At 32.1% G+C, this 20,082-nt stretch overlaps 1 protein-coding gene across 1 annotated transcript in view; it reads right to left on the bottom strand.

Annotated features, from left to right (window-relative positions):
- MBD2 (methyl-CpG binding domain protein 2) overlaps window positions 1–20,082 on the bottom strand; it is an 83,358-nt gene that overhangs the window by 12,965 nt on the left and 50,311 nt on the right. Inside the window, exons 4-5 of the mRNA XM_051969617.1 lie at window positions 4,014–4,104; window positions 2,628–2,805 (exon numbers count right to left, since the gene is read on the bottom strand). Of these exons, the coding sequence (XP_051825577.1) occupies window positions 2,628–2,805; window positions 4,014–4,104 (269 nt within the window). The remainder of the gene's footprint in view (window positions 1–2,627; window positions 2,806–4,013; window positions 4,105–20,082) is intronic.

The raw sequence follows: 20,082 nt of genomic DNA, 5'->3' as shown, positions 1-20,082 counted from the left end.
TTTGGTGCTTTTCTTCATGACACCACACTAGAATACAACATTCATGTTATATTCACAAAGCCTCAATAAGATCACAGTGAAACCCAATAAATTGTGGTCCTAGGCCAGGATTCATTATACACTATGCTGTGTTTCTGGAGGGACATATCCCATAAAAATGAGGAAAACAGAGAATATATAAAGGAGAAAAACTTGTTATAAATTTCAAGGATCGCGAGTTTTTAAATTCTGGATTCAATTTAGAGATAAAAAGAACAAAGAGTTCAAAACAAAGTTTTGAGACATTTTCAGTAGTTAGTTTTTGAAAGGACCAATGATATCATGGGGTGAGGTTTTAACTTGTTGTATGAACTGGATATTTAAATGAGGCAAGATTGCAAAAAATCATCAGCCTCATTCTTCCAGTCATCTATCCAGTGGCAAGACAAGGTCAAAATGGTAGAGTAAGGAGAGACTAAAAGAGGCCAATTAGAAAACTATTGTAATAATGCAGAACAAAGGTGAAGAGGAATAAACAAGGGGGTATGACTAACTGAATAGAAAGGAGAGAAATGTAAAAAATACTGAAGAGGGAGAAATAGCAAGATTTAGCAATCAGTAGGCTAGATAAGAATAGAATGAAAAAGAGGAGTTGGGGAATAATATCAACTTTGAAACTGAGGGAACTGCAAGGATGGTTCTGTCCTCAATAGAAGTAGGGAAATTTGGGAGAAGGGATTAAAAAAATGTGTTCTTTTGTTAAATTTGAAATGTCATGGCTCATGCAATCCAAAATGCCCAATGAGCAAATAGTTGGCTACATATTTAGTTGGACTAGTGAAATCTAGTTAAACCAGACTATACTAGACTGGATTGGGAGGGGGAAAAAATGGGTTTTATATATATAGATCCTAAAGCCATCTGTATAAAGATGATAATTAAACTAATGGCAGGTGATGTCACCATTAGAATTTATAGAAAGAAAAGAGCCCAAGACAGAGCCTTGGGATACACCCATAGTTAGAGAATATAGTGTAATGTGAAGGAAGATTCAATAGTGGAGACTGAGAAGAGGTGTAGATAGGTAGGAGAACCAAGAGATCACAAAGTCAAGAAACCAAGGGAGAAGACAGTATTACGAGGGAAGTCTCTATATAATATTAAGCATTAAGTCACCTTACAGCATTAATAACATTATTCCATTATTAATTACAGTATTAATGTTAGAAGTCATATTTTGCAAAGGATTTGGAAGAATCTGAAAGGGCAAGAAGTGAAAGAAATCAGCATAGGCTGCTTATTCAAGAAGTTTGGTTGAGAAAAAGAAGATAATAAGTATGGTCCCTAAGAATTTCTTAAACGTGAGAGAATTTGAGGATATAGGGAAAAACACAGTATAATAGAGAAAATATATATTGGAAATTGAAAGGAAGACAAAAATCAATGGAGAAAAGAATGTAATATGGTTTTTGTAAATATGTGTATCATTTTAAAAAGTGATAAAAGTGATGAAGCTACTGTTTTTGTAAATATGTGTATCATTTTAAAAAGTGATAAAAGTGATGAAGCTACTGGCCATCACACTCCCTTATCTTGATAAAATCTTTGAGAATGGTTTACATTTACAGTGAAGGCATCAATTGTTTAAAATTAAGGAAGAAACCACAAAGATTTAAGCTATTTTCTAAAGTAGAAAACATCTTTGGGATCATAAAGATGAAAGAGATGGCAAGAAGATAAAATTCCAATGGAAACATTTATTTCGAGTATTTGGTTCTATAGCACTAAATACAATCTTGAAGATTCTCTTTAGAGTCTTCTGAAGCATGATATGTGTCCTGAGGAGGGCCTGGAGAGGAATCTATCAATACCAGAATAATCAATAATGCCTTATCACATAATTCTTCTGAATTAGGCATGTAAAAAATAAGTTTCTGGCAATACCAAAGCAATTACTCAGGCATGAAACAAACTGATGTATTTACACATATGAATAATAAATTAGATTTCCCTCCTGAAATACAACTAAATAAATACAACATGTTTGTAAGATACTTCAACTAAATAAAAGCAAGACAGACTAATCTTAACTATAAGTAGAAATGGGATGAATTTAAGCAAGCGTACTACACCAAGCCAACAAAACAAAACAAAACAAAAAACAAAAAAGCTAAACACAGTGAAAGGCATTACTCAAACAATTATACAAAGTAAAGAAAAAACAATCCAAATAAAAGACATCATAGGACAGACGATTCATTTTTAGTTATTCCCTCTTGAACATCCTAATGGCACTAATAACTGTCAATGCAATTACATGTTGAAAGCATCGCTTATTATCTTGTTTATCTTCATAACAAGTATATTACATAGAAAATTAAGGCAACCATTAATAATTATTTAATAGACAAGAAATCAAAACAAATCAGTAATCATATTGAACACAAAGAACAGAATAAAAGCTGGAAGGGACCTTACAGACCATCTAGATCAACATTTAACAGAAAAGAAACTAAAGCCTAAAGAGACTTAGTGATTTACCTAACATTAAAAAACATTATTTATATATTTACCAAGTAGCAGAGATAGATTAATTTCTGATAGTGTTGATTCAAAGAAAAAATAACTTTATATTAAAAAATTTTTACCTAATATCTTCATCTGTAACAATAAAGGCTTTGCAAAGGGGTTGAGATGTATTAAGCCAAACAGCAGGGTTTTTTTCCACAGCAGCAGAGATTTGCCCTGTTATTGGTGCAGAGCTGGTGTGCAAAGCGCTGGCAACAGCCGATAAAAGTGTCTCGTCATTATTACCTGGGCCAACCCCTAAAAAATGTTTGCAAGAAATTAACAAGACATATTAGACATCTGGGAATATTGTAGGAACATATGCTGCAGAAAACAGCACCAAATTAATTTAACAATAAATCTTAGATGCCTATATACATACACATATTTATATATACATATATACACATATTCTTTTTAACATTTACATGAAATTATAATATAAAGATGGCTGAGCTAATTTTAATAAGTATTCAAAATAACCAAAAAGACTTCAAGGTATTATACTTTTATAAATAGGCTACATGTCATCAAATCTACTATTTTTATGATCTAGTTCCCTTCTAAAGTAACATTATATCCTTAATATGTCCTTTGGATCCCAAATAGTTTTATAATATATTTTATTATTAACTAGGGCTCCACACTACCTTCAGGCCATCTCTATTCCAAGTCACCTGTGTTATAATCATATATAACAATTATCTCATAATCATTATATCAAGGCTTCAAAACTGTTCTATAGTAATACCTTTTATAACTCCTTCCAGCTCTAACTCTATGATCCTTCAAATCCCTATTAAAAACACCCAAAGTGATAGAAGAAATGGTTATAAATTTTAATTATATTTAGTTTTATTTACATTGAACTAGAGCAACAAATGCAAAATTATTGAATTATCAATTGCTTAAAGCAATCATTTTCATGAATGTTAAGGAATAATACTGAAATACTAATTGCATACAGATATTTGTGAACGAAACTTCACATTTTACATTTTGTAAATCAGACATTAGAGATTAAAAAATTGAACCAACATTTTCCAAAAAAACAGACTTAAAAGATTACACACATACACACACCACACACACACACACACACACACACACTCACACACACACATGCAAAAGGAACTCCTATGAAATTTTTTCCCTTCTTGCTGTTGGCTATTTCTTTAGTAGCAATTGACTGAAACAAGTGTTTCAATCCTCATTCCTATTTACCAGTACTGATTAAGGAATCAGAGTGTGGACTTTACAAAATAGCAGCTACTGCTAAAAAACAATGGCAGAACAGCCATTGATCCAAGTATGATAGGTACAGTGTTAAAGTTCTGACATACATACAGTGGGTAAAATCACAAACTACACAATTACTACACAAACTACAATGAATTAAAATTCATTCCCCTCGATTTTGCCATAACTACTATGTACTCAATAAGGAATAATGCTAAATATGCTACCTTGAAGACCTTTTGGAAGTTCCATAGATTTTATAATTTGTTCTGTTACATCTGATGCACTAAGTCCTTGTAGCCTCTTCTCCCAGAAAAGCTGAAAGGCAAAAGTACCATTAATAGACATATGATTGAAACAAAAAATTAGCACATTCATGCTAGTGGATCATGAAATTTAAACAAAAATTTTATTTCTTCCTAAGCCATTCCAATTCAATTCAGCAAGCACTTATTAAGTACCTACTATATTCCACAGGAATACTAGGGACACAAGCTTTATTTGCTTTATATGTCCTCAAATAACAACAATATGCTATAAAAAAAAATACAAATATCACTAAACATTTCAAAACATGCATTTCTAATTTTAAACACCTCTGATAATTTAAAATAATAGTTCTATTTTGTCACTATTTTCTTCATGCAGCATGGCTAGAGATAACTCAATATTAAAGTTGTCTCAAAAAAAAAAATTTGAACATTTTTAAATTCTACAGATCCAATCTAAGTTGCATCAAAATGTTAGTATTTCACCTAACCAGTGAACAAATAAGATAGGTTAATTCCTTGCTAATTTAGACATCTTGGGTAGCATCATCAACATATGTTTCTTTTTCACTTTAGGGTTTACAAAGTGCTTTCTTCAAAACAACCAACTGACATGGGAATCTCCTTTTTACACAAGAGGAAATGAAGGCTTAGTATTCAAGTGAATTATACTCAGTTCAAAGCCATGATTTGAACCCAAGAATTCTGTTTCCAAGTCCATTAATTTTTCTAATTTACCACAATGCCTTCCATACAAATAAGCAAATCTTGCAGAAAAATGAAGCTTATTCATTAAAAATAGGAAAAATAATTTGTTGCTTAAAACTATTTTTAATAAAAATATTTATTGAGCAGGGCCAGGAGATCATTATATACTTCCATGGACCTGGCCATCTTCAGCAATGAGATGAACCAAATCAGTTCCAATGGAGCAGTAATGAACTGACCCAGCTAAACCCAGCAAAAGAACTCTGGGAGATGACTAAGAACTATTACATTGAATTCCCAATCCCTATATTTTTGCCTGCCTGCATTTTGGATTTCCTTCACAGGCTAGTTATACAATATTTCAGAGTCTGATTCTTTTTGTACAGCAAAATAACGGTTTGGTCATGTATACTTATTTTGTATTTAATTTATACTTTAATATATTTAACATGTATTGGTCGTCCTGCCATCTAGAGGAGAGGGTGGGGGGAAAGAGGGGAAAAATTGGAACAAAAGATTTGGCAATAGTCAATGTTGTAAAATTACCCATGCATATAACTTGTAAATAAAAAGATATTAAAAAATAACAATATTTCTAACATTTATTACATATTTCTATTCAAAACTAAACCCTATCTTCATAACTCAAGGTCATCATTACCAATCATCAGTTATAAAAAACAATAATGCCCTTAGGACTTATTAAAATATATCATATTTGCCTGAGTCGTTAGATTCCTATGTCTTTCTTGAGACAGTTATCACTATTATCCTCCTTTAGCACATCCACCCCTTTCTAATTTGTGTTTTTAATTAGGAATCAGAAACAAAATTTTACTCATCTAGAATACTGTATGAACTCTAATATGTTGTTTAACTTTTTTTAATGTAAAGTCTTATGTTGGAACCAAAAATCAACCTTCAATAAGCACAAAAGAGGGATAGAAAGCAGCGTATTTAAAAAAAAAAAAAAAAAAAAAAAAAAAAAAAAAGGTGTTTTACTGGATTACAAAGTTCAGCCTACTTAAAGAAGATATACTGTCAAGAAAGGGAAAGATAATAATCTTTCTGTACACTGCCCTAGTCAGATTATACATGAAATATTTTGATCAGTTCTCTGTGCCATATTTTAGGGAAGAGATGAGGGAAACAGCAAAGTGTCCAGAGGAAGGCAAACAGGATGGCAAAAGCCTTAAAATCATGGCATGCTTAGTTAATGGAGCAGATGATGTTTTAGCATAGGGTAAAAAACAAAAACAAAAACCTAATGAGAACATAATAGTTATCTTCAAGTATTTGAAAGATGGTCACATAGAAGAAGAATGGGGCTTGATCAAATTGGTCCTAGCACTAGGAACAATTCGTGGAAACTTTAAAGAGGTAAAATTTGTTCTGATGTAAGGAAAATGTTAACCAAAGGAAAATACTGCCTTAAAAATTATCTTCCATTTATACATTAAAAATTTTGTAAAAAATTTTAAAGACATCAGAAATACTTATATTTGATAGTTATCTAATATTTCATACCAGAACAGACATAAAACAAGAAAACCAAGAGCTCCAGGACAGAATAAAGTCAGAGACAGATTCTTTGTAGATAAGGAAGTCTGCAAATGATGCTCTTTGCAAATTATATTACACTGAATGCATCAAGCCCAAGAATACCTAAAAGTCTCCTTCTAGATAATAACACTGAATATTCAAAAAAAATATTATTTGGTCTAAGCATTCATAAAACTAAGTGGATGAAGAATGCCTATTATCCAGCCTATAAAGTATTTTTACATGGGCAAGAGCTATTCAAAATAGATAATAAGTTGGGTATGAACTAAGGAAAGTGGGTTAGAATGCTTTGGGAAAATCACAAAGTTCTTTTAATGGCCCCAAACTTCTCTCCAAAACAAAGTTCTATTCTTTTAATACCAATATTCAACCAGTTTTATATGGTTGTGAGTCATAGAAAACACTGTATTCTCCAAATTTAAAAAAAAAGGTGAGTCAACCAAAGGGTTACATAGAAGTACATGGAGAGAATAAGCAGGCTTCACCATAACAAATGAAACTACAGAACAAAGGAAGAATAAAGGATGTCATTCAAAAAGACAGCACTGATAATTGTGAGGGATAATCAAGAGGTAAAACTCAGTTATCCTACTTATATACATGTAGTACTGTCAAGAGGAAGATCCTTAGAAGTGAGTTGATGGGACAACGACAAGTCTCTCACATACTAAAGGGAGAGGGTAAAGGAAAGAAATAGAAAGGTTGCAATCTGCATCATTAGAGGGAATACGAGATAACCGAGCCATCTGAATATTTAAGAACATGGAAAAACTTCCTGACATATTCATCCAAAAATGAAATCTGATTTGAGGATTGAAGGTCTTCCAATACTAGAAGTCTTCAAACAAATAAAAAATATCACTTGTAGCAAATTCTACAAAGATAAACTTTGATGAGATATAGAAAATGGCCTTCAGGACAGAAAGTCTGATTCTGTGAAGCAAAAAAGTCTCATGGCAGGGGTGAGGGGGAGTTAATGACTTGTCCAAGATCATACAGCTAGGAAGTGTTAGAAATCTAAAGTAACATTTGAACTCAGGTTCTCCTGACTCTAAGACCAATGCGCTACCTCCTTACCACCTAGCTGTCCCAGGAATTCTCATTACTTGACCTCTTATTTTGTTAATAAGATCCCTTCCAATTCCCTGAAATCATTTTCTTTCAAACCATCTTTTTCTCTTGACCAAAGAAATAGCCTTCTTTCATCTTTCCTCCTCCAGTTTCTCCCCCTTTTTAATCAATTCTATATCTTGATATGAGAGTATCTTGCTGTACCATCATTCAAATGCCTAGCCCTGATGTAACTCTCTAAAAAATTTCAATGTCACTGAGCCAGCTACCATTAATTAGTCTGACTTTAAAGATCTTTTACAATCTAACTGCAATACATTTTTCCATAATAATTCCCTTAGGCTTTAGTCAAACTATACCATCATTCTACATAAATGCCTTCTAAGCCTTTACTTACAGTTGCTGCCACTTCCCAAAGGGTCTCCACTAATGGCTTCTGAAATTCTTGTGACCCTTTGAATTTCAATGTAAATGTCCCTTCTTCAAGAGGTCTTTTCTGATTACTCCAAACTACAAAATTCCACAATACTTTTCCTATTCTACTTCAAACACTTACTTGTTCATCATTATCTTTCTTAGATACTCTTTAAGATTAAAGATTCTTTTATAAATAAATCTGTGCAAATTAAAAGCTTGTCATTGAATGAACTTTCCATCTGACTTTTTAAATATTAAAATATCTTCTCTCTTATTTCCTTTAGATTTATTCTCTCCTGTTCTTCCTCTTGTCAAACACAAACAGGTTACACTTGACCCAGCTCAAACATATTCATTTTCTCCTTTTCTCAACAAACCTTCTCCAATAAACAGTTTATACAGACTATCTCCAGTAGAGCAAATTTAGTTCCATTGTTGTCTTGTCTTTTAATACAATGTTCTAAGATCTCTAATGATTTTCATCTAATTGAACCAAAAGCTTTTTCTGATCTTCTTTGACATGTTCATAAAACACTTTTCAATGGACATTGTTATTTGAAATTCTCTCCATATTCAAATTATATAGACACCATTACCCTAATTCTCCTTATTTCCTCTCCTCTTCTTTGAGTACTTTTTTACCTCCCTCATGAGGCTCCCAGAGTTCTCTTTAATTTTTCTCTTTCCCAGGCCTTAGTCTTTCTTCTATGTATTCATTTCCTTAAAATATATCCATTCCACATGGTTTCAACAACTATTACTATTACTACTACTAACACTACTACAGATACTACCACCATTGCCCCTATAACTATTGTAATAGCACTCAGAAGCCTCTCATTTTAAAGATAAGAAACTACCTAAAGAGATTTTTTTTTTTTTGGTCTAAAGTCATATAGATTACATAGCAGCAAAACTATTACCTTAAATTCAAGTACTTTACATCCAATGAAACTCCTTCCCATTGTACAGATGTAATTGGTGTTTTTCTTTCTAAAGCACTTGGAAAGAAATACACTTGTATATTTCTTTCCATTTTCTTTTCAAAGGGATCTCATTTAAGAACTCTGGCCTATGTTCTAGCATGGTGTGCATTCAGAGGCTTTTTTCTAAATTATCACTACAGTAATAGTAGTAATAGCAGCAGGACTTCTGCTGCTACTACTCAATTCCCTTCTAAATATTCCCCTTCCCTAACTTCTCCTTGTCAGTGGAGCATTTAAACATATGCATTCTTTTATTGTTTGTAAGTCATCCATTCAATAATATCAAGTGTCAAATATGTTCAAAACAATATGCTGTAGAATATAAAGAAAAACCAAGAGTGATCAAGTCAAAGGGATTGATTTACTATCTTCTCAAATAAATTATAAACTCTTCAAAGTCAAGATTACATTGTGGTGAACACAGTAGTATTTTTAAATAGTATTATTAATTTTTTTTTGTTATGACTAGTTAAAAAGCTTCCAATTTTTCAAGACCTGGCAATGGAGCTTATTACATTAGAGATACAAGCATGAATCACAACTTAGGTAATAATGAAGATGCAACCTTAAAGGCATAACAAGTTAGAACGTGTTTGGAAAGTCAGCCTAGATGTGATTTACTTTTTATGTGATTGCATGAAGCAAGTTGCTAAAGTTCTCAAGAAATTAAAAATGGGATGGATCTTTGTATAAGGTTTATAAAATAATTTTTAAAAACACTTAAAACTTCTTTTGGAGCACCAAATGGAAGGCATAAGGTGGACAGTATTTTTGTTAATTAAATATTTTCTGGAAGTTTTTTTTCTAGAAAATTTCTCCAAGTTCACAACTTCTAAAAACAGTGTTGCACCTAATTTTTAAAGATCAAATTTTCAGTTGTGAAATTGTTATTTTTCAGAAATGGGAAAATTTATTTGGATTTGGTATACTCCTTAAACAAAAACAATACCTATACTGAAATCTGACTGCTACCAAACTTAAGTAGTATTTCCAGAAGCATAGGATCATAAACTTAAAGCTGCAGTCCCACACAGGCTATCAAATTCAGTTCCCTCATGTAAGAATTGAGAAAACTGTAGTCCCATTAAGGAGTTTATTTGCCTAAAGCCACAAAGACTGCAAGTACTAGAGGCAAGACAAATTCAGGTTCTCTAAATTCCACAACCAGTGAATGTTCTTTCCATCACCCAGATATAATTAGTGGGTTGATTTTCCTCCCCAGCACAAAAACAAAATGGTGCATGCACATTTGTGTTTATGCTTTTTATTTTCCTTTCAAAAAAGTGTCATTCAAGAACTTAGCTTTTGTCTTGACATGGTCTATATTCAAACCAATATGATAAATATTATGGCTGGCTTTTTTAAATGAAAGGGGAAGAAATCCTGAGATGTCTCCTAGCTAATTGCTGAATTACAGATTTGAAAATTCTGTCTGAAAAGTCTTTCAATCAGATATCAAATTACAAAAGATCCAAGGAATCTATAGAATCTAATTAGTAGTCAGAAAACTCTTAAGAACTGCACTGTGATACTGCTCTCCACACTTTGTATGTATGGAACAATTAAAAGATCTCTGGGCTTACAGACAGAAAACCTAGGCTTGATCTTTACTAATTATGTGACCATGAGTAAAGTCATATCACCTTTCTGAGCCTCAGTTTCCTCATGTGTAAAATGAAGAAAAAAAGAGTTGCACAGTCAACCTCATAAGGCTGCAGTAGATAATGTGTTCTGGCCCTGTTCAAAATCCTATTTGATGACTCAGCATGTCAAAGTGACTACATTCTTAAAACTGCCAGCAGAACATAAGTTCTGGCAGGTTCTACCATGCTGGAAAAGCTCTGAGTAGAAGCCTGCAATTTTGTTTTTCTTTTCAAAGAGCCAGCATAGCCAAGTGAGTGAGATACACTGGACACTTGACACTTGGTAATTAATTCTTTTTGCCAAAGCAACACATAAAACAAAGAAAGATTTTAAATGGCTAACAGTACTATATAGCCCCCCTTTCTCTTTAGTGACAAAGATGTGGAACAGGCAATCACGAGAGTTTAGCAAATCACTGCTGATACTTTGAATACAATGACATATTGCTGGAGCAACTGAGTCAAATCAATTTTCCCATTCTGGCTATAAATAAAGCCAGAAAACAAAAAGAAGTCACAGTTAAATGGAAATCTGGCAGAAAGACTGATTATATATTTCAACAAGACAGCAAACAATTAGTTGCTAATGTGGGAGTCATTTATGAATCAGGTATCTGTATACAGTCAGATCACTAACATAATCACAGATCAAAATCAATACCAAACTAAAAGAAAAAGAAATGAGAAGACTCCAATTGAGGGAAAAGCAACCTGATCTATTTGAACAAGTTATCAATATTAAAATTTGGGAAATGGATAAAAGAACAGAAATCAACACAACTATCTCCATTTTCTAAAGGCAGGAACCAATGTAAATTACTTGCCACAAAGACCAAAAAAGCTTAGATATATCTTCAGGTAGAAAACACTTGATTTTCTTGTCAAGCACAAAGGAAGCCAAGGGCAAAGATGGTCTAGGATACAAGTTAATTTTTTTAAAACTTTAAAGAGGAAAATGGAAGATTAGTTATAAGATAATGCCTTATTAAAATGGAAATCAGTGGGGGGAAAAAAAAGTTAATAGAAGGTTTAGCACAACACCCACTTTACCAAATCATTCTAAGAGCATTAAAAGATGAAACTGGGAGTATGACAAAAAAAAAAAATTAATAGAAAAAAGATCTATTAAAATTTCCATCATATACTGTTTTCTCCATTAATGATAGTGGGGGTACCATATTTTGCACTCTAATATCAGTTACCAATTTGTTGGAAAGTAGATTAAAGGGCCTTTGATTTAGAATTGTAAAGGATCTTAGAACTTATCTAATCCAATTCCTTCATTTTGTGGATGAGGAAACTAAAACCTAGAGAAGCTAAATGACTTTCCCAAGGTCACACAATTAACATGTATCAGGGCAGAGATTTGAACTCAGATTACTTACTTATCTTATTCCAGAGATCTAGTGTTCTTATCACTCCATCATATTTGTACTCTGAATAAAGGTACTAAAGAGAATAAAAATGAAAAGACTAGCTGGACTAATAATATAAAGAAATCCATGCTGGAGGCAAGAGAATTTGAAGTGACTGAATTAAGATATCAAAAAGAATCAAGACTATACCAAATGTTTGGAGAAATTTTTTTTTTAATTTAAAATGTTTTGAGAAAAAATTTGACTTCAAAAAAAAGATGTGAAAATATCAATAGATATTGATCTGTATGTGTGTGTTTATCCCATGTCTATAAAATGAGTTAATCTGACAGACAAGATAGTAAGATCTTCTTTGATAAAGATACAAAAAGGAAATAGGATAAGCTTTCCCAATGTGTATATATCTATTTTACTCACACACCATAAATCACAAATAGACAGCCATATTCTGAAAGTAAAGAAGATATAAGATTCCACTCGATCTATTTTTATTGGCTTAAAAAAAAAAAGCAATCAATTTAGTAAAGCAAAATACTGCCTTAAATACTCTCCTCCAATAAAAATGTTAAAAACCATATAAAATACCTTAAAGACATAATAGAGAACTTTGTTTAAGTGATCTTCTGATAAGGAAAAGCATAAAAGGGAAATTTGTCTTTCCAAATATGTTTTCCGTTGAGAAGACAGCCAATGTACAACCCATACTGACAATGAATTCTCTATAAATGGTAAGAACCTCCAGATGTTGCTTTTTACAGATGACAAGGTTCTAACTGTATTAAGCTCCAAAATATTCCAAAATTTCCAAAACTAAAATAACAATCATTCAAGGATTCAACCTAACAATTCATACAGGAAAAAACAAATGGACAAAGAATATCTAGTTCAATTTAAAATGTGCAATCAGATGCATAATATATAGAATTGGTCCATTTTGGACAGACTTTATTGGATAAATTGTCAATGAGATGCAGTATTAAATGGGAATAACAAAGTAAGCAAAATTGACTTTCTGAAATAGTACAGTGATTTTAATGACTTCAAATTTCTCCCTGAAGTAAAGGCACTTCTTTTTAATATTAGTATTTTTCCAAGGAAGCTATGATAATATTTTAAATTATAGAATACCAAAAGAATTCGTATTGCTGAGATACTAAGAATTTGGGTGGATCCCCATGAAAAAATATCGAAAGATATAGAAAGTAGTTTGCAGAAAAATTTTAAAAATAATTTTGTTGCAAACAACCTCTTTGAAGTACCTATATCAGTTAATCACAGACCTATCAAAGTATCTTATATTTATACAGTATATGTTAAAAAGTTTACAAATTGAACAATCAAGATACATAATCAGTCCCACAAAATTTGATTTTGTATCCAAATAGAAAGTGATTCTATCACTATTATATATCCTAAAGAATAAGGTTTATGTATTAGGCATGAGCTATCTAAAGTAGATTTAAAACTATTTTTTAAGGCAGTGACGGTATCTTTTATAGTTTTGATTCCATTGTATGTCTTTGCATATAGTAAATGCTTAATTAATGTTATACAAAACCTTCCTTTATAACCGAACTTCCTTTTTGCTAAATGCCTTATAGTATATTTCATCTCTAATCAACTATTCCCCGCTGTTTCACAGATTTTAGTTTTATCTCTCCAACTAGACAGAGAAGTATCAGACATCTAGATATTTTGTGAAGGGCACAAAAACAAATAAATAAATAAAGGAGTTAATTAATTAATTAAAGAAATTAGACAGTCCCTACCACCAAAGAACTTACAGCTCTGTAGGGGGAAAACTACAAATGAACATATTTTTGTATCCCCTGTAATTACCTAATTCTGTTTAAATGATCTCATCATAGCATTCAGCAAAATGTTCTGCATACAATGAATATCCATTAATAGTTGATGATTGTTACTATAGAATTCTGTTAGAAGCAGTGACTAATCAAAACTTCAGAGAACTGAAGAAGGAGTATGCCATCCAGAAGTGTTAGACTAGAGGTGTGAAATGAGACCTATATTTTTATATATAATCATTGATTTATGATGTTTGGCTGATTATTTGAAGTAAAGAGAAAAGTCTTATATTCTTGAAAAGATATAACTACTTTAGCAGTAATGGGGTATAGAAGAGGGATGAAGAATCAAGTACATAAATTCTTGAAACCAAGAAAGAAAAGAATGGAGCTAAGTCATCTCTAAATTAAGAAAAATATTCACAGGATTTTGTACCAGCAAAGACTGCTCTGGGCCTCACATTACAATGGGAAGGTGGGGTAAAAGGAAAAGGAGAAAAGAGGAAAGAAATGAAGTGCTACAAGATCTTTGCCATATTTGTTGCATCCTAGTTCAACCCTAAGAATCCTTTTTCTTATGACCTCAGTCATATTCTAGAGACTGTACAATTCCAATACATAGGTTTCCTGGATTCCTTATTTTTATTTTTTTTTTTTATTTTTTTTTTGCTGAGGCAATTGGGGTTAAGTGACCTTGCCCAGAGTCACACAGATAGGAAGTGTTAAGTGTCTGAGGTCAAATTCGAACTCAGGTCCTCCTGACTTCAGGGCTGCTTCTCTATCCACTGTACCACCTAGTTGCCCCCTGGATTCCTTATTCTTACTCCTTCATCAGTATACTTAACCATTCCATAGGAGAAATGTGGAATTACACTCCAGCATCAAAGAAAAAGATGATCCTATCATCCAAGAAGATCTATTCCCATTGAGGTCCAAGGAAACAAGTACACAACGGGTACTGGAAATGACTGAGTAAATTAGTTCAAAGATCATTCAGCAAAAAGACTTTCCATATCCTAAAGTAGGATTAAAAGCTAACTAAAGTTCCTGAAGAAAAAAAAATACTACATATCATCTGGAAACTGGGCCATGAATAGCCGACAGATGGGTATGGAATATCCCTCTTTATATTTTCAGAAAGTGACTAACAAACAACATGATAAAGTTCACAAGAAATACAGTGAATCTGAATTTAGAAGCTCACACTGATCCTCCTTCAAAGTGAGTTGCAAACCATGTAGTGGACAAAGCTGTACCATATAATTTTATAATAAAGCTTTCAAGTTCCATGTTTTTCTAGGATCACACACTGGGGATTGAAGATAACAAGAAATAACATTTTCCCAATGAAGACACTGTTATAAATTCTGCTCAAGTACTAAGTATCAGGTACATTCAGAGGATGTTTGGGTTCTCCTAGTATACCAAGTATTATTATTTATAAGATTGTTTACAACATATTTATAACATTGGTTCTATGAAAAATACATTATGAGTTCCAACATTTGACTTATTTCTAGACACTAATAATTTTAAAATTCATGACTTTCAAAATACCAAAATTACCTTTAAGAAGTCTTCTACCTTTTAAAGGGAGTTTTCAGATGTGAAGTATGTAAAAATAATGAATTTTTGAGTAGGTACTTGACTACTTAAAAATGTAAATTCCTATTTAAGCTATGTTCATATAGTCAGGTGAAGTTATTTATCATAGAATGAACTAATCAGCAATATATATATACACATAATGTATGCACTGACACACAATATGTGTTTATGACCGCGCACACACACACACACACACACACACACACACACACACACACAAACTGTCTATTAAGTCCTTCTATGGCTAAGCCAGTTCTTAAGGACAAAGATCAAAACAAAACTAAAAACACATGCCCTCAGAGTGGTTACATGCTACTTTGTGGAATTACTGTATAAGTATTATATGAGGAATTGAAATGGGAAAGAACACTAATAAATGAGAAGATAGAGATCTTCTATCTCTAAATCCATGATTCTATGAATCTTAGTCACTAGAAAAGTCTAATTTTCACTCATTTTCATTCAAATAATGTATTTTGAATGGATTTATATGAACTTTGCATACCAAATAATGAAATTATTTTAAAACAAGTGAAAAACATGATAAATGGACAATATACATAAGATATAATTCTAAGTGTGGACCTACATAAACAAAACAAAAAAATTTTGACTTGGAAAAGATTTAAGAAGTCACTAATATAAATCATGCAAAATCATGGATCCCTTTTATTAGGTCTATATTTTGAGGTATTTAGTCTTTCCTAGAAAGAAATATGCTAGAAGATCTCCAGAAGCAGAGAACTCAATAACCAAGATAGACCATGCCAATTTTGGAAAGCTCTAATTATTAGGAAGTTTCATTTAAGTTAGGCCTAAATTTGACTTCTAATTTCCACTCAAAGGCCTTTCTGCCCTCCAAGGCTAAATAAAACAAAATTAATCTCTTCTACATAAGGACCTGTGAAGGGAGTGATATCCCAACCTCTCCTCCAGTGAAATTCAAGCTAGTTATTTTGGTTTTATTTTCTGAAAAATAATTGAAACTATCATTGAGACTTGAATGGGGACTCAGGGTTACTAATGACTCCAGGCTGTTGACAACACTTCCTAGTTGCCTGAACAACCATGAGGAGCTCCAGGTATTCTTTCAAGTGTTTGGCAAACCATAAGTAACTCAAGGAAGGAAGTTTCACTCAGCTGAATCAAGTCAACGGGGATTTCAGTGCAAAATCTTGTTAAATCCTTATGGTCAAGTTAAGTCTCCTTTTATTAACTGTTGAATAACCTAAAAGTATCTTATGTTGTTCCAAGTATTAAATCTAAGCTATCAAGGGATTAACTGGAGTCAGACGCAGCCCAAAAAGAGATCTTTCAAATACCTGAAGATTTCTATCATATATTTTGCTCCCTCACCCTTAAAAAAAAAAAAAAAAAGACAACTTCTCTTCTCTAGATTAAATATTCTAAGTACTTTCAACCAGTACTCATAAAAATATGGTTTCCAATCTTTTCACCATATAGTCTATTTTTCTCTGTACAATCTCTAGTGTGTCAATATCCCTTTTATAAAATATGACACCCAGCCTTGCACATAATACTCTGACCAAGACAGAGTAAAAAATTACTATCACCAATCATATGACACATTATACAGAACACTGGAGGTCAGAAAGATCAGAGTCCTGATTAAACCCAAAGACCAAGATTTGGGGGTAAAAACTCACTATTTGACAAAAACTGCTAGGAAAATGGAAAACAGTATGACAGTAAGTAACCAAAGCCCAAAGTTTCTTCAACTGCGGGTTGTGACCCCATACTGAGTTACATAAATGAATATGGAGGTCTCAAAATTATGGATAATTTATTATGAGTAAATATTTGATATGCATATCTATTTTATATAGATAGATAGATAGATAGATAGATAGATAGATAGATGATAGACAGATAGATACCTAGGGTCATGTAAAAATGTCTCAGGTGAAAAGAAGTCACAAGTGGAAGAAATTTAGTGGTATAAACCTGATAGAGACCAACATCTTACACCATAATTGTAAAAAATGGATGCACAATTTACACATAAAGGGTGATATCATAAGCAAATCAGAGGATTCTAGAACAGTACACCTGTCAGATCTTTGGAGAAGGGAAGAAATGCACTACAAGATTAAAATTATTTTGCACAAACAAAATCAATGCAAACAAGATTAGATGGAAAGCAGAAAACTGCGGGGAAGGGGAGAATTTACAACAAATATCTATGATAAAGGCCTCATTTCTCAAATAGAGAACTGAGTCAGATTTAAAAGAATATAAATCATTCCCCAATTCATAAACAGTCAAGAAATATAAACAGGCACAGTTTGAGAAATCAAAATTATCTACAGTCATACATAAAAATACTTTAAATCACTATGGACTACAGAAATGCAAATTAAAATAACTCGGAGGCACAACCTTATCCCTACCAGGTAGGCTAATATGATGGAAAATGACAAATGTTGAAGGAAATGTGGGAAAATTAAGAAACTAATATATCATTGGCAGTATTGTGAACTGATCCAACCATTCTTAAGAGCAATTTGTAACTATGCCCCAAAGGGTTATAGAACTATGCATGTCCTTTGATTCAGCAAAGAGATAATTAAATAAAGGATTTATTTATACAAAAATGTTTATATTAGCATTTTTTTGTGAAGGTAAAGAATTTAAAATTGGGAAATGGCTTTTAAAAGTTGTATATAATTGAAATGAATTAGTATTATGTTATAAGAAATGATGAGTAGAACGATTTTAGCAAAACCTGGAAAGATTTATATGAACTGATAAAAAAAACAAGCAGAAACAGGAAAACAATGTATACAGTAACAGCAACATTGTACAATGTGAATGACTTATCTATTCTTAATACAATGATTCAAAACAATTACAAAGGACTCCTAATGAAATATGTATCCATCTACAGACAAAAAACTGATGATGGAATTTGAATGAGATCAAAGCATATTTTTTACTTTATTTTTATTATGGTTGTTTTGGATTAGGGGGGTGTCTTTTTTTGTCTGTTTTCCTTCATAACATGACAAACATGGAAATGTTTTACATGATTACAAGTATATGTGCTGGATTAAATTGATTTTGATCTCAGGGACAGGGGAAAGAAAAGGAGAGAGGAAAGGTAGGAGGAAAAAAGAATTTGAAAATCAATTTTTTTTTCTAAAATGTTAAAAATTGTTTTTACATGTAATTGGGAAAAATTAAATAGTCAAAAAAAAACTAATTCTTTTTTATAAAGCAAATTTCAATGTTTTCTTCTTATTCTCTCATGTTGTTAGCAACTGTTAGAATATGCTATAAAAATGATTATTTTGGTTATACAGTATGAAATACTGACCAGGTATTAAAAATATTCTAAAGTATAATACAATATTTAGATTACACTTTCCATTAAAAATAAAAAAGCAACATCAAAAAATTAGAATTCAAATGTGACCTTAGAAAATAATTGTGTGATCCTGGGCAAGACCCTTCAATCCCTGCTTGATAAAAACTAAAGAAGAAAATTATATACTTCAGTATTTTTGCCAAGTAATCCCCATGGACAAGCAGTCCATAGAGAGTAAGACATTGTTATGACCGCATATTTTAAAATCAGCTGGAGTCAGGGATGTCAGTATAAGGGAAAATCCTTGATCTTTATTCTTTGCGGAGATGAAGGGGAATGGTGATATGAAGTGAGTACAATTGTGAATCCAGCCAGCAGTGCCTCTGGCTCTCTCACTCCACCCATCAAATCCACTATGCAATCTCCTATAAAACACATCAAACTTGTACAGAGAGTGGGAGGGGCCATTATTTCTCCAAGTATATGTTAATAGAGTATTGTCCAATTGCTAATTAGCCTCAAGTGCTCAGGACCTCAGTGCTACCACTAGAGCTTCAGCCCACTACAAGACATTACCGATCAATTGAACAACAAAACCACTCTGAGGACATTATACTTCTATTAATGCAATATAAGATCACATTGGCTCTTTTGCTTGATATATAATACTAGTAACTAATAGTGAGGCCCTTTTTCACATGAATTGGAACTTGTAAAAGTTTCCTTACTGTAAAGTAAGATTTTCTTTTTTAAAGTCACATATAGAATTTAAAATTATGGAAAATGTCATCTTTTTAGCATGAGTATTCAAAAACAAATCCTTTGATAATTCATTTTATATTTTTCCAGGACTTGAATTGAACTAAACTGATTTACCAGCCTTTTCTTTAAAAAAAAAAAAAAAAAAAAAAGTAAATATTTGTCCTATATTTGGCTTCTGTCCTGGGTCTCCTCTTTTCTTTCTCCATTCTCTTGATGATTTCACTATCTTCCATAAGTTCACTTATCAAATCTATGTAGATGACTTCTAAATCTATCTATTGAGCCCTCTTCTCTCCAAGACCCATATGTAGAGCTGCAATAATGGATTCCAATAAACCAATTAATTCCCATAGTCATCAGAACCCCAACCTGCTCAAAACTGATCTTGTTTCTCTTCTCCTAAAATTACTTCCCCTACAAGGAGTTTTCCTACTTCTTTCATACTTTGAACAAAGATACCTTAATTCTTAAGGCACCTAGGTTTGTAATTTAAAGAGTCAAATCATCCTCAACTCTTTTTTTTTTTTAATTAAAGCTCTTTATTTAAAAAGCATATGCATAGGTAATTTTTCCAACATTGACTCTTGCATAACCTTTTGTTCCAAATTTTCCCCTAGCTGGCAGGTAGTCCAAAACATGTTAAATATGTGGAAATATACATTAGATCCAATATATGTATATATATTTATATAGTTACCTTACTGCACAAGAAAAATCAGGTCAAGAAGGAAGAAAAAGAAAAACTAAGAAAGAAAACAAA

Source organism: Antechinus flavipes, chromosome 1 (genome assembly GCF_016432865.1).
Source record: "Antechinus flavipes isolate AdamAnt ecotype Samford, QLD, Australia chromosome 1, AdamAnt_v2, whole genome shotgun sequence".
NCBI lineage: Eukaryota > Metazoa > Chordata > Mammalia > Dasyuromorphia > Dasyuridae > Antechinus > Antechinus flavipes.
Note: the sequence above shows the minus strand (reverse complement) of the source record. Positions and strands in the feature narration are given on the sequence as shown.